This window comes from Ovis canadensis, chromosome 9 (genome assembly GCF_042477335.2).
Source record: "Ovis canadensis isolate MfBH-ARS-UI-01 breed Bighorn chromosome 9, ARS-UI_OviCan_v2, whole genome shotgun sequence".
NCBI classification, from domain to species: domain Eukaryota; kingdom Metazoa; phylum Chordata; class Mammalia; order Artiodactyla; family Bovidae; genus Ovis; species Ovis canadensis.
In genome coordinates, this window is record NC_091253.1 from 57,945,503 (window position 1) to 57,960,347 (window position 14,845).

Consider the following 14,845-nt stretch of genomic DNA (forward strand, 5'->3'; position numbering starts at 1 on the left):
AAAATTTTAATAGTATATTTTGCTAAGCCATTTTGAAGTTCTAAAAGCTTAATACACTGAAAGACTTCAGCTATATATTCAAAAAACTACAGACAGGCAGACCAAAGGAAAGCAGGGTGGTTGCCCTTATTAGATTATTATTGGATAGTTCCCACTTGATAACAAGCCCTAGAGCAAGTAAGTAAGTTTCAGAGAACTATGGAATTGTCACCCTTCCATGTCCCATTAACAAACCTCTGTCCTTATTTATGGCCCTTCCTCACTGGGTGGGCCTCCAATCTCTTTAACAGAACAAACAACATTATACACTGAATACAAAGAGGGAGTTAGAATTTGCCGTTATTTTCTCCTCTAAGAGAGAGCAATAAAGCCTAAAAGAAAATAAACAAAGTGGGGTTTCGTGCATGTACGTCTGTGTAGCCCCTCTCATCTACCTAGGCAAATCCTGACACCTTCTTGCTGCAGAATGACAGAATGTCCCCCACCTCATTGCTATTCTGGGGCAATAAAGCACTCAGAAAGGCGTTCTACACAACCACCGCAATTCTCTAACACCTCCATCCACTCCACCTACAACTGTGAACACAAGGCAGGACTGCTTTGAACACAACACGATAATAAACTAATCAAGGATTTTACGATGGGTAAATTCCAAATTCATTTCCCCAAACAAACAGAATTAGAGTCTTTATGAATCTTAACTTCTAACTGCCATTATAACAGAGGCCTTTCCACGCCCAGCAAAACATTCGTGTATTTCAGATACTACCAGATAAAACAAAACCACGAGCTGGTCAACCCCTGCAAATGGCGATCAATAGAACTAAGTTATCATGGCAAGCTGGGTTTGCCTCAAAGCTGAAGCTTAACCAATTAAGAGGCCAGACTTAATTTGAATTGCTTTTAGTGTGAAAATTGTTTGCATTTTCCTTACCTCAAACAGATTGCTAAACAAAATGTCATTTTCTTCCCATGACTCAGCCCCAAGCTTATTATTTTTGGCTGTGTCACGTGTTATGTGGGATCTTAGTTCCCTGACCAGGGATTGAACCCGTGCCCCTTGCAGTGGAAGCACAGAATCAACCACTGGGCCACCAGGGAAGTCCCTCAGCCTCAAAGTTACAAACACTCTCTCGTCTTCGGTGGCTGATGGTACTTTTTAAGTCTACAGTGTATAGGATGTGGGGGTAAATGAATGAACAGGAATGATAGCAATGGGTCCAGAACTTGTGGTTTTTAAAATACTATAACTAAAAGATTGATTTCAAATCAGATGCCTCTTTTATACAAGAGGAGAATAAAGTTTGCTTTTGACAAACTGGGCAGGTATTCTGTGAAACAGGTCGGTGAATCAAAGGCTAAAGTTGTTTCTCCTAAATGGTTTCTCTGCTCTTAGTACATGTAAGCATGTGTGTGTATACACACCCCCAACCTCCAGACTAACACAAACTTGCACCCTCCTCTTCATTCTTGTTGTCAGTGTCCTTTGATTGGCAGCATTGAAAACACTGTCTACAGGATCTGCGCAGTTGACCCAGGTGTCTCCAGGCACCCTTTGTCAGTCTACACTCCCTCATTCAGTTTGCTCATTTGCATGTTTGTCAATGGTGTGTGAAGAAAAATCTCATACCATCCAAATCTTCTTCCAGACACAGAGACTGACCCTGGAGAGCAGGAAGATATCAAAAATTAACAGTGAGGATTTCACCTCCTGGAGTGAACTCTGCAGTTGTCCATGAACAGAAACACTTTGTCCTTCTCTGTTACACTGAAATTTCTAATCTGTCACTGGATGCACAAAAAAGATCCAATGAAAGCAGAGATAGAATTTTCCAGAATCTTGCAGCAAAGGTAAAAACAATCAGATTTTCCAGTCCCTGAGGTTTTACTCCATGGGCTTTTACTGTTAGTGCATATAAAGCAAAAATCCAAGCCATTTTGGCTTAAAACAGCATGTACTGGATTCACAGAAGCCTGCCACAGACAGAAGTGTTGAGCATTGGAGCTGGAAGGATTCAGAAGGTTTACCTGGACTAAATGAGGGCACCAAGGCTAGCCTAGTTCACAGGGCCAGGCAGTGCCAAAATGGCCACAAATTCCCAAATAAATCTTTTCCTTAAGTTCCATGAAAAAAAAAAAAAAAGCAGTGCTCAGAAATGAACTGTCTAAAAAATTTTTTTCTAGAGCTTCGTGAAGTGGTATTTTTGACTAATTACATAGTGGGCTATGTGACGCAGTGTGTCTCAGCTATAAAAAGAGCAAATCTACCCTTCAGAAAATAAATGCTACGGGCAACTACATTTCTTTTTCTTTCTTTGGTAGTTTTCTATAAGTGCCTCCCCTATAGGTGCTGTCACGCAATTGAATAGAAACATGGCAGGGCCTGACAGTTCTAAGCCATTCTCCATTTTGATGTACTCATCAGCATTTTCATCTTCTTATGCTTTAAAGCCATTGTTCAAGGTTACTGTAAGGATTAAATGAGACAATATATGTGAAATAATTAGAAAAGTCTTGGGCCTATGATAGGTCCACAATCAATGGTAGCTGTTATTCTGTGCTATGGACAAGAGTTTTCTACCTTGATAGAGCATAGCTTGTCACGTTCCCGTTGTCCTCCCTAATCATGGCTTCGGAACTAAACAATGTGGTGTTTAAAGTGACTTTCACCTCCATTTTCCCCATCAGTTCCTCTCAAAGTTGCACTGTGACTGTAGGGATTTCTGGGGCATAAGGACTGAGTTTCTACTTCTTTCCTTTCCATCCCTGTGTGCTAACTCGCTCATCGTATCCGACTCTGCGCGATCCTATGGACTGTAGCCTTCTAGGCTCCTCTGTCATGGGATTTCCCAAGCGAAAATACTGGAGTGGGTTGTTATTTCTTTCTCCAGGGGATATTCCCGACCCAGGGATCAAACCTGGGTCTCTTACATCCCCTGCATTGGCAGGCAAGTTCTTTACCACTGGCACCACCTGGGAAGCTCAGTCTTTGTCCAGGACCCTTCTGTGTTACCCATGGCTCCTGCTCTCCAGCACACACCACCACTGTGGCCAACACAGCCTTTCCTCTCTTCTGATTTTCTCCCTGTTCCTGGATGCTTTCTCTTGTTTCTTCTACATTTTTGTATCATGTACACAAGGCCTGACCTTTGCTGACAGTGATTTTCCTTCCTTGCCAGCATATTAGTTAGATCTGGCTCTTTTCTAGCTATGAGTATTTATTTGATTACTGGGTTCTTGGAACAATCCATGCTGGTTATATATATTACATATATCCAACGTTTATATTTATTTCATATATATATATTTTTTTTTTTTTTTCCTCCTGGGAAATGCAAAAGAAGGAGAATTTGGCAGTGCTTCCTAATCTGGAACTATTACATGATGATGATGATAATAACAATCACCACCACCACATCACTATCACAATGAACATAGTTAAATGAAACTAAGCATTTAAATGCTTACCAGTGCTAGATGTTGGTCAGAGTGATGAGCCATGTCTGACTCTCGCGATCCCATGGGCTGTAGCCCACTAGGCTCCTCTGTCCTTGGTATTTCCCAGGCAAGAATACTGGAGTTGCCATTTCCTTCTCCAGGGAATCTCCCCAACCCAAGGATCGAACCAGCATCTCCTGCATTGCAGGCTATCACTGAGCTACCATAGAAGCCCATACATGGGTAATCTCAATGAATTCTCACAATACTACAGTGGGTGTGTGTATGCACTCAGTTGCTCAGTTGTGTCCGACTTGGCAACCCTGCCAGGTTCCTCCATGGGATTCTCCAGGCAAGAATAGTGCAGTGAGTTTTCATTTCCTCTTCCAGGGTATTTTCCTGACCCAAGGACTGAACTTGCATCTCCTGAATTGGCAGGCAGATTCTTTACCACTGAACCACCTGGGAAGCCCACTACTGTGGGAACAGACAATGTTCAAGACAAAGAAATGGGGTCATGAAGTTGAACCCCATGCTGAAGTCCCACCAATAGCAAGCACAGGGTGTTCAACAGGCAGCTTGACTCCAGTACCTACACTGTTTGCCGGAAAGCAAGATTATATCTTTAGTCCAACCTTCTAAATCTGACAGAACCAAAGAGGTGATCATCATAAATTCTACTGAGGTTAATCAGCACAACACCCTAAAGCATAAATGACACCACGGAGTTAGTTCAAGTCATCTTGGTTACTAAAGTACTTCTTCTAATATTGTGAAATCCTAATATGAAATCTTAGCAACTAAATCTCTGAATAACTCATCACATTTTATATTTTAAAGGTCAAAAGATCTTGGATAAAAAGCTAGGTAAAATATTAATACTCCCAAATCACTAAAATATGTATACTGTCATCCAGGATTCTAAGAATTTTTAACAGCTATAAGAGTGATATGAACAAAAATCACTGTTATCCATTAAGGATAACAGAATTTGGAGAATTTAAAAAATAATTTTAGACATTATAGAAAGTTTTATATTGAAAAGCAGTATTGAAAGACAAAGGTCAACAGATTCCCATGACTGGACATATAATATCATTTCATCCATTTTTTTAATAATGCACTTAATGTTTAAGAAATTCATATTAATCAGAGTTTAGTTATTTAGCCATATGTGACTACAAGTAGTCTACAGAATATCATGTATCATTATCCATCATCATTTTGGCAAGTTTCAAGTTAAAAGCATGGTATTCTCTGGCTTGATGTGTGAAAATTGTATTTTCAGATTACTCTAAAAATGAGCGAAGTGCCATTACACAAACATTCATATGAAATAAAATTTTAGTGAAAATGGGTTCTAAAATCCCACTGGGAAGACCATTCAAGCAGGGTATGCCTAAAAACACAAAAAGTTTTAATGCAACATCCCAGATGCAAAGAAATCTATGACTAGAGAGCAATGCTACATTTACTATATTTGGTTCTACAAACGGCCTTATTTCTGCTTTAAAATGAAGACTCTTTTCCTCCTCCAAGTTAACTATCTTTTCTTCTTCATTTCCATTCTTCTCTATACTCTAAAGCTATACTTACATCTGATAGCTAGCTAGTTCTCTTAGGAATTTTCTGCCACATAAGCTTTTGATCTGAGAGGAAAAGAGGGAGGGGACATATATATATACATACCTATGGCTAATTCATGTCGATGTATGGCAGAAACCATCATAATATTGTAAAATAATTATCCTCTAATTTTAAAAGATCTTGAATTTCTGCAATATGGCCACTTGATAATAGTTATTGAAATAAACTTGAATAAATGAAAAATTATGAACTCTATCTCCAATATTAGGACATATGCCAAAACAAAAAAAGCAAAGGATTACAACTGCCTTAAAAAAGAACTCTCAAGTGCCGCCTTTCTTGAATTCCCCAAGATATAACCCTGTTTTTACTTCTAATCCTTCTCAGACTGACAATTGAGCAAAATATAATAGTACGTATGACTAAAAGAAGGAGGTGAAAAAAGAAAAGACACAGAGTACATGTCTGATTTCCTAATGTTAGTGTTTCATTTCACCAACATAATAAGTTTACTATGACATACCATAAACGTTTCTAAACACTTACTCGCAATTTCTATACTCAGCACATTGTAGATGGTAGCCAAGGGGCTGGCTGCACATGGGCTCAAGCCCAGGAGTCACACATGTAGGTAATCGCTCTTCTCTGGAGGGCACTTCACCTATTTCATTTGGGCTCTTAGGATCCACTTCTCCTTTAAGAGAGCTGGATGCCCAGGGTAGAATAGGACCCACCACAGCACCCAACTTTTCCCCCTAACTCTCCCAAGACTCTGTAATTGCATAGTTCATTTATCTGTCTGGTTTCTATTTCACACAAATGAACTTTACAGACTTTGCTTACCTTATGAACCATTTCACTATTAAAGCCTAAGATGGTTCAGTTCTTCAATGAAGTCTCATCACTTTCTGTTCTTTTTATCCCTTTACTCAACTGACATTTAGCATGTACATAATCATAGTTCTTTCCCCAAGGCAGCTTTCAAGTCTTGGAATCAGGCACGAAAGTAATATTCTTCTAACAATAAACATCCATTGTAAGATAGGTTTAACTTTGTAGCCATCAAGTATTTTAAAACTTTATAATTCAGCCCTTTTTATACCAAAGGCAAAACAAATATGAAAAGATGAATGGATCTGGTCCCATAAAATTTTAGCTTCCCCAAGCAGGGAAAAAGGCTCTTTAAAATGGAAATGTATCTATTACAGAAAACATTATAAAACATAGAAATTTATAATGTTTTATAGAAAACATTATAAAATATAAAAAATATTTTATAGAAAAATATCTATAAAACATTACCAAAGTTTAAGAAGTGTAGTATAAGAAATAATCAGAAAAGATGAACATCACCATGTTAGAAAAGAAAAAATGGTTTATTAGCTCAACTTTCTAAAAATGCACATGAAAATAACAATAAAATCCCAGACCTTCCAATATGACAAATTTTTAAAAGTTAAATATTTAATGTGTTCACTCTAATTCACAACCCTTCCTTGTGTAAAAACATTACAAATCCTTAAAAGAGTTTAAAACAATTTACCTAGCCACACTTAAATTTACTCAAAGGGAATAATTAAGGATGCACACAAGACATTCGTAGAATCGCTCTAGATGTCTGATAATGGATTAAATAAAATATATCTATGAAACCATGCAGCCATTAAAATGATGCTATAGAGTTTATTGATATGAAAAGATAAAAAGAGCAGGTTGCTAAGTGTCTTCAAACAGATGAATGGATAAAGATGTGGTGTGTATGTACACGTGTACACACACACACACACACACAGTGGACTACTACTCAGCCATAAAAAAGAATGAAATTTTGCCACTTGTAGCAACATGGATGGATTTGAAGGGCGTTATGACAAGTGAAATAAGTCAGACAGAGGAGGACAAATACTGTATGATATCAATTATGTGCTGCTGCTGCTGCTGCTGCTGCTAAGGCGCTTCAATCATGTCCGACTTTGTGCGATCCCATAGATGGCATCCCACCAGGCTTCCCCGTCCCTGGGATTCTCCAGGCAAGAACACTGGAGTGGGTTGCCATTTCCTTCTCCAATGCATGAAAGTGAAAAGTCAAAGTGAAGTTGCTCAGTTAAAGTCACCTCAATATCAATTATATGTGGACTCTAATAAATAAAACTAGTGAATATAACAAAAAAAGAAACAGACTCACAGATATAGGGAACAAACTAGTGCTTACCAGTGGGGAGAGGAAAGCGGGCCTACCCCTATCTTGTCCATTCCCCTTTGTCTCTCCCCACTGGTAACCACTAGTTTGTTCTCTTTGTCTGTGACAGAGGAGCCTGGCAGGCTACAGTCCATAGCATCACACAGAGTCGGACTCAACTGAAGCAACTTAGCACACACACATGCACATGTATGTACAGAGTACATGTACAACGAAGGGGATATAGCCAGCATTTTGTAGCAACTATAAATGAAATATAACCTTTAAAAAGGTTTATCACTATGTTGCACACCTATAATTTATGTAATATTATATATCAACTACACTTCAATAAAGAAAAGCAAATAAAAATTTAAAACATAGATATTTAATTCTACTATAATGTGTGCTCAATCACTCAGTCATGTCTGGCTCTTTGCAACCCCGTGGACTGTAGCCCACTAGTCTCCTCTGTCCATGGGATTTCCCAGGCAAGAATCCTGGAGTAAGTTGCTATTTTCTCCTCCAGGGAATCTTCCTGACCCAGGGATTGAACTCGTGTCTCCAGCACTGGCAGGCAGATTCTTCACCACTGTGTCACCTGGGAAGCCATTTGACTATAGTTTGGCACTATTGAAAAGATATGATTTATTGAACTAATTAGTAGTAAATATATATATATATGTATATTAGGAGAATGTTTAAATTATGTAAGAACAAATTTCAAGTACTTTACAGACACATTTGCATGACAATAATCTGCCAATTACAGTAATGCCTACTCTTGAAAGAGTTTGACAATATAAACTTTCAGCTGTCATCCTTATGATATGACATGTACTTAACATTATGTTTTGTCTACAGTTTCAAAATCAGAACCCAGGAATGGGTCCTTGGAAGCAATATCTTGAAGATACATTGAGTGGCTGTCAATTTGATCTCCTGGTCTTTGACAGATCATTTAGCCAACGCCTATCACAGTTCCATTTCCAGAAATGTGATAATGAAGAAAACATAGCCCCTTGAAAAAAGCTGAATGGCCACAAGTGCCAGAGTTTTTAGGATAGTCCACATTAGGATGCTACATCATTGACTCCTACTTTTTTCCATTCCTTTTTTCACTGATAGAAGCAAAGGCAGAAAACTTCAACGTCACAAAAAATTTTAGAGCTTTTTGAAAAAGAATGTTAGTGATCATCCTGTCTAATCCCTGGATGTTAAAAATAAGGAAATTTAGGCTCGGAGAATAGGTGTGTAAAGAGCCAAATGAGAACCAGGCATCTTGCCTCCAAGCCCAGTCCACTTAGCATCATCCACAACTTTTACAGAATAGAAGGGTCTACTTTAGAATCTAATTATCTTGTAGGGTTAATGAAAGGACGGATGTCAGTATGTATACAGACCTTGCATCTGGTAGCTGTACGGTGCCTGTCCAGGTTGAGGGGTCCCAAAGCTTGTGCCATAGCTGAGAAATCCTGTCTGCCCAGGTGACTGAGATTGTGATAATCCACCTTCAGTCTTGATGCCTGCCCACAATGCACCTAAATCAGTTAGTGATAGCTTATCTATCTGTTCATTTTCAACAGCTGGTGAGTATACAAAAACACTCCCATAGCTATCCAGTCACAAACTTTTCCCAGTATTATCTCAATAGCCAAGGCCAAACACGCTTAGGGAGAAATACCCTTAACTCTACCTTCAATTAAAAAAAAAAACAAAAAATAGGATTATGACAGATTTGAATGCCTATCTCCACTGTTCTTTTTTGTTGTTTTCCTGAATTCCATTTTTTATAAAATTTAACTCCAGTGATTAGTTGTTACAAAATTCAGCTTCTGTAATTAACTGTGTTGTTTTACAAGAGTTTAAGATCATCTTTATAGTCCAGAAATGGTCATAATTAAAACGAACTATATTGTTCTAAACACTGTTACGTTAATGTCAAAATCAAAATATTTTTTTCTAAAAAGCAATTAAGAGCCTCTAACCTCATAGCATTTTAAAAGTTTTTTCTTTACTCTTTCTACCACAATGCTGATTTTAGTACATAATTTATTTTCAGGTCAGAGGTAGCAATACTGGACATAGAACTAAGCAACACAGGAGGAAATCTTTTCCTAGGTATCCACAAAGTAAACACAAGGAAAGCAGAATAGTAAAGAATTCAGTCCTACAGAACAGCATGAAGGAAACCAATGGTTCCCTTTTTGCCCCTTCTTGTTTCAAGTATTTATTCAAATATAATTTTTTAAGTGTAACCTAAAGTACACATTTTGATGTATTTTTTAAAGTATGCTTTTTAAAAAATCACATATTATAAAAATAAAGTATTTGTGCCCCCAAATGCTTCCCAAAGTACCAGGCTGACATCCTAATTTCAGGACTTGGGTTTGGCAGTATCGTTGCACAAGGCTCAGACTTGGATCATAATTAAAGACAGTCATGAAAGTTAACAACTGTCTTTAATTCCCACAGAGGGAGGGGAGGAAAATGTCTGCCAAGGGAATTCACATTTTGGAATAATTTTACTTTGCACTTAAGATAAATAATATCTTTGGGATCTAGAATACACAGTAGTCTCACTGTTTATTTCCATTTTAGGGGAATTTCATCAGCAGAATGAATTTAGGTACCTTTCCTAAGGCAGTGGAAGAATCTGACTCTTGGCTGAGAGAGCTTACTCTAATTTCTGAAGTATCTCTAAACAACCTCACAATGGCCTTGCATCACAGTCTTAACACAACCTTAGCATTTTAAAAAAATGTCACTTTCCCTGCAAAGGCAATCCCAAACCAATGAATAAGCCACACTTATAAATGGTCCCTGGAAAAACAGCTGCCCAAGACAGGTGGTTTGATGGCTCCAGAAACTCACTTCCTTTTCATAGGGTCACAATAGGGATTTTCTCCTCCTCTCTTTCTGATGCTATACTGTTGTACTTTCGGTCTTCACCTGTGCCAGTTCTGTTTTCAGCCTGGAGGCTCAGAATAGTAATCTCTGTGGTAAGAACAGGTAAAGAAAAGCAGGAAGAGGTAGAAAATGCCCATAGCCACATTCATCTCCGTGGCTTCTAGCTAGAAGCTGGCAAACTCATCCCACTGGTTGACTCCATGCAGATCCAGTGAAGAATGGCATGACCCCTTCCTCTCCATTGCTCTTACTGTGAAAACATTTGCCTATCTTTTCTCACTGGGTCTAATTAAAAAGTCAGGGGACACACATCCTCAGAGATAGTCAGAATTCTAAGACCATCAGAATCTTAACTATCAGTTTAGGGTTAAAACCCATAAATTTAAATTATGTGCTTTTCTTCCAGGAGCAAACAATGAAAAGAAAGCTGCCATATTTTTCCATGCTCTGGCCCAAGAAAAATAGAATGGCAGGCCAGAAGCACTAGGGCATCTCCTTGCCCTCAAGGCACAAAAAGAGAAGAAGTGGGGTGGATCAGGAAAGTGCTCAGGACTGAGAATCATTTATTCCCAGATTTATAAGCATGGAAGGCTCTGGGATCAAGTCCTTCACACTAAGCCTTACTCTCACCACTTTCCCAATCCCCACCTACCATACGAAAATCCCCATTCTCACTTTATTAACCTTAGAACGTCTGTTCATCTCACCCTACTGGACCAACTATTTCAAACAACAGAGATATCTGTTGATGGTTTAAAACTAGAGGAGTCCTTACCCAGAAACTGGCAAAGGGCCCAACCATGACTGAATGGGGAGGAGCATAAAAAAAAAAAAAACCAAGAGAGTTGTGTGGCTAGCAGCCAAAGCAGTACCAGGAAAGGCATCTTCTCCTGGCAGCACTGATCCATCTACAGCACTCGAATACTGTTTGCCCTAGAATATGCATTTATATTTCAAATCATCAGCTTATAAATAAATTTTGAGAATATAAATTGGGGGATTGCCTTAATTCACATTATAGAATTTGAAGTCACACAATTCAAATCGTGGAATCCTCTTCCTCCTTCAGCACAGGAACAGTTTAAAAGTAAATTACAGATAATCTGATCTATATTTAACATCATTTTGAGAAACTCAGCGAAGTCATGGAAATGAAAGATAATTCTAGGAAGTCCATTTGATGGCTGTTTTTAAGTCTAGTTGAAAAACACTTCACTGGATCACATTCAGTTGTGATCTTTTAAAAATAAAACTATAAAAGCTGAAGTAATACATAATTCAGATTTTCATTTTTGTAAAATGTATATATGGGAAATTTGCTTGGGGTAAAGACAGGACAAAAAAAAAAAAACAAAGATAATTCACCTTCTAATGATCAATGAAATACCTAAAGAAGAACATTATTTGTTTCAACATACTGAGAAGATTATGAAACATCAATAGCAGCAGAAGCAAAATTAGAATATTGATCACAAAATAATCCACTAGTCTTTTCTTTCAGTCATTGCTTCCAAAATTTCATGTATTTTTTTTTCTGGGTCACTAGGTTTTATTTATTTTGTAATAAAATGCCAATAATTCATTTTTTTATATTCCAACAAGCTGCAATTTGTTTAAGATCACAGCTACCATTCCATGGAAAAGAAGGTATTTTCGGAATCCTAAGATTTTTAAGAATTAAACTCTGAAGTTTGGCTGGCTTTATTTTTAATTTACAGGTATTGACCCTGTTAACAATTGAGTTAAATTACACCAAGATAAAAATAATCTCCAGGTGAGAGGGAACAAATAAGGATGTGAGCTTTCAATGTTTCCTGATTGGGCTCTTTAAAGTTCAGCCCAAGCCACGATATAGATCACTTTTCCTAGTGGTTGATAACACTGACATATGAGACGACTACTCCCATCAAGTTTAGAGCCAGGGTTTGTTGAATGTGGCTTGTACTTCTCTAATCATAGCTCAGCACCTGATAAATAGGAAATGAATCTTCACCCCCAAAAGACTTCATTCACAGAAGTTTTATCAGAAATATGCACCAGAATACTTTGGATTCCTGAACCAAGTGTTCAAATGGCAAATTAAGAATTGAGGAATGGGGGAAAATAAATGGGGGGAAAAAAACCAAAGAGCAAAAGAGCAAGTGAACCATGCTATCTATCTGCCACTTCTGACCTCAAGATAAGTAGCCACCCCTTCTTACAATGTTCATTAGAAACAATCATATTAAGAATTCAGACACAAAAGGTGAAAACCCCTTCTCAAGTGACCAAGAGCTCCATCCACTCCTGTGACACTTTCACACGTACAGGTGAACCCACTAGGCAACACCACTGCTAAAGCAACGAGATTACTCACCATAGGAGGAGATTCCATAGGGCTGTCCCGGCTGTGGGTACGTGGCGTAGGCTGTAGCTTGCTGCATTCCTGTAGTAAACTGTGTTTGCCCATATGCAGCCATAGTTTGTGAGGAAGGGGTAGGAAGAATATGTGGGTATGGTCTGCTATTTGTCAGAAATGACAGAAAATAGAAAGCCCATGCATTAGATGGAAACATGCAAGGTAACTGATTAACAACCAAATCACAAATTCTAGTTAAAGATTGTTTCTTCATGTATAACCTTCAACTATCATAGACAAAGTACCGAAATATTTCAGTGTCCCTCCTAGGTGATGCTCCAAATAAATTTACGTAAGTACACTTAAGTCTCTATGAAACACACTTTAGTTTAACTTCAGGTGTAACATGTGGGCACAAGACCTGACTAGAAATAAGATAAAAGACTACTTGGAAAAGTTATCTCTTGATTAAGAGAAAATACATCTTACTTGGAAGGATAAATCTGTGGTGGGGAGAACTGATGAGTTGGTCTTGGGCTGAAGCTGCTGCTCCCAATGGCTGGAAAAGAAAAATAATGCACAATCATGAAAGAAAAACACAAAATATGTGTTTGATAACATTGATATAGTTTCAGCTCTGGGTAGACCACATGACATCATAGACCTTTCTGACCTGCAGAAATAATAATTTCCTAAGTCGACATAATAGAAAGTTAGACTATACTAAGGAACCTACAGACACTGATTAAGTGATTCTGATTTGACATCAACTCTTAGAAAATATACTCACAATCCTCTTAAATACCAGTCAGTGATGACTTTTACAGTGGCAATACTTTAAGAGCACAGGGAGTTCTGGCTACTGTTTGGAACAATGCACTGAAAGGCAGGGGATGAACAGGGCTAGGCAGGACCGCAAAGTCCTCTGGCCTATTGTTCGGATTCAAGGGGAAACACACCCCTGAGACCATGGTACCAAGAAACAGTGTCTAGTCTCTCAAAGGAGTAGAAATAAGACAGATTCTCATTTTCCTGCACTGATTCAGCAATTTTTTAAAATAAAAATGCATTCCTATATGAAATTTCTCAAGTTGCAAATTCAGCCTGTTATTTTCTTGCTTGGAGGTAGATGTTCCTGTGCCTTTCAGAGATATGTGCTCCACTTCAGTGTCCAAGTCACAAAGTTGTGTTTTTGTATTTTTTTTTAAGAGAGTATTTAAGCATTCAAGCAGAATTTGATTTCTTTTTAATCACACAGACTTGACTCAGTAAGTCTCAGAAATGCACTAAACTCTCTTAGCAAATATTCTACACTCATTCTGAACTAAAGAAGCAAAAAGACATACTTTTTGCTAACACAAGACCTTAAGATGTTAATTATTGGTTTCTATTTATGTACATAACTATCTACATGCATTTATCTATATACTCATTTACATACACACATTTACATATATGTACACATTTATATATGTATTGCCCCCTTTACCCTCAAATTCTTCCTGTTCTTTTCCTGGCGAAGGTGCATCTATGCTTTGGGTACAATTATTATATGATGTAATATGTTTGCTTTCTTTTCCTACTAATAATCACTGCAGAGGTTCTTATTATATTCTACATTAAGACTCTTTGTAAACTTCCACACACCTCAAGTTTTATATATTTCCACAACATCACATCAATACAGTTATGTTTTTCAAAAATGTAATTTTCTAGCTTGTGTTTCGGAGAATAGTGGTGGATTTGCATTAGAATCTTAAAACCTATGACTAATCCTTTCCCGGTAAAGAAGACTGGCCTAACACAGTGACAAGAGAATAGCTGGAGGTCAGTATTACTCTTCCGAGTTGCTAGATTTCAACCCTCTGGCTATTGGTCTGCAAGAGACAGAGGCCGTATGAACAAGAGAAGGCCGGCTAGCCCAGCTGGTGTCCCCTCCCTCGTCTCTTGGCACGTGTTGGGTTACCACTCTGTTCCAGGCATTGAGCTCCATGCTGCAGACACAAACAGGCAAAGACAAGTCCCGGGTATCACACGTGGGGAGGCCAACACAAATATTGCAATTTATAGAAGGGAGAGGTTAGTGAAAGAATGCTTGGACCACAAGTGCTGCCACTGCCTGGGTCACCTGTGACTACAGTCTTTCTACTCCCCTCTTCTAGGCCTGGAAAGAGACCAAGGGCAGAGTAGATTTACCCAGTAGGATAATTACAGATGGAAAGGAAGTTTTTAAAAAATGAAACGACAACACAAGTATGTACTATAACACACAATGAACCCCAAAGCCGTCTGATGATAGAAGCCACAGAAATCCCTTTTATTCTTTTCAAGCTCTATCCCTGTATTTTTCAAATTGTGGGTTATGACCCAAGAAAAGACCCATGAATTCAACT

The 14,845-nt window shown here is 38.2% G+C and overlaps 1 protein-coding gene across 19 annotated transcripts in view; it reads right to left on the reverse strand.

Annotated features, from left to right (window-relative positions):
- EYA1 (EYA transcriptional coactivator and phosphatase 1) overlaps window positions 1-14,845 on the reverse strand; it is a 374,655-nt gene that overhangs the window by 130,606 nt on the left and 229,204 nt on the right. For 6 of the 19 annotated variants that reach the window (XM_069600235.1, XM_069600236.1, XM_069600246.1 and 3 more), the window contains 3 exons: window positions 12,942-13,011; window positions 12,471-12,616; window positions 8,608-8,745 (listed from right to left, as the gene is read on the reverse strand). In XM_069600235.1, coding sequence (XP_069456336.1) covers window positions 8,608-8,745; window positions 12,471-12,616; window positions 12,942-13,011 — 354 coding nt within the window. The remainder of the gene's footprint in view (window positions 1-8,607; window positions 8,746-12,470; window positions 12,617-12,941; window positions 13,012-14,845) is intronic. The other 13 variants (XM_069600239.1, XM_069600240.1, XM_069600251.1 and 10 more) reach the window with 4 other exon arrangements.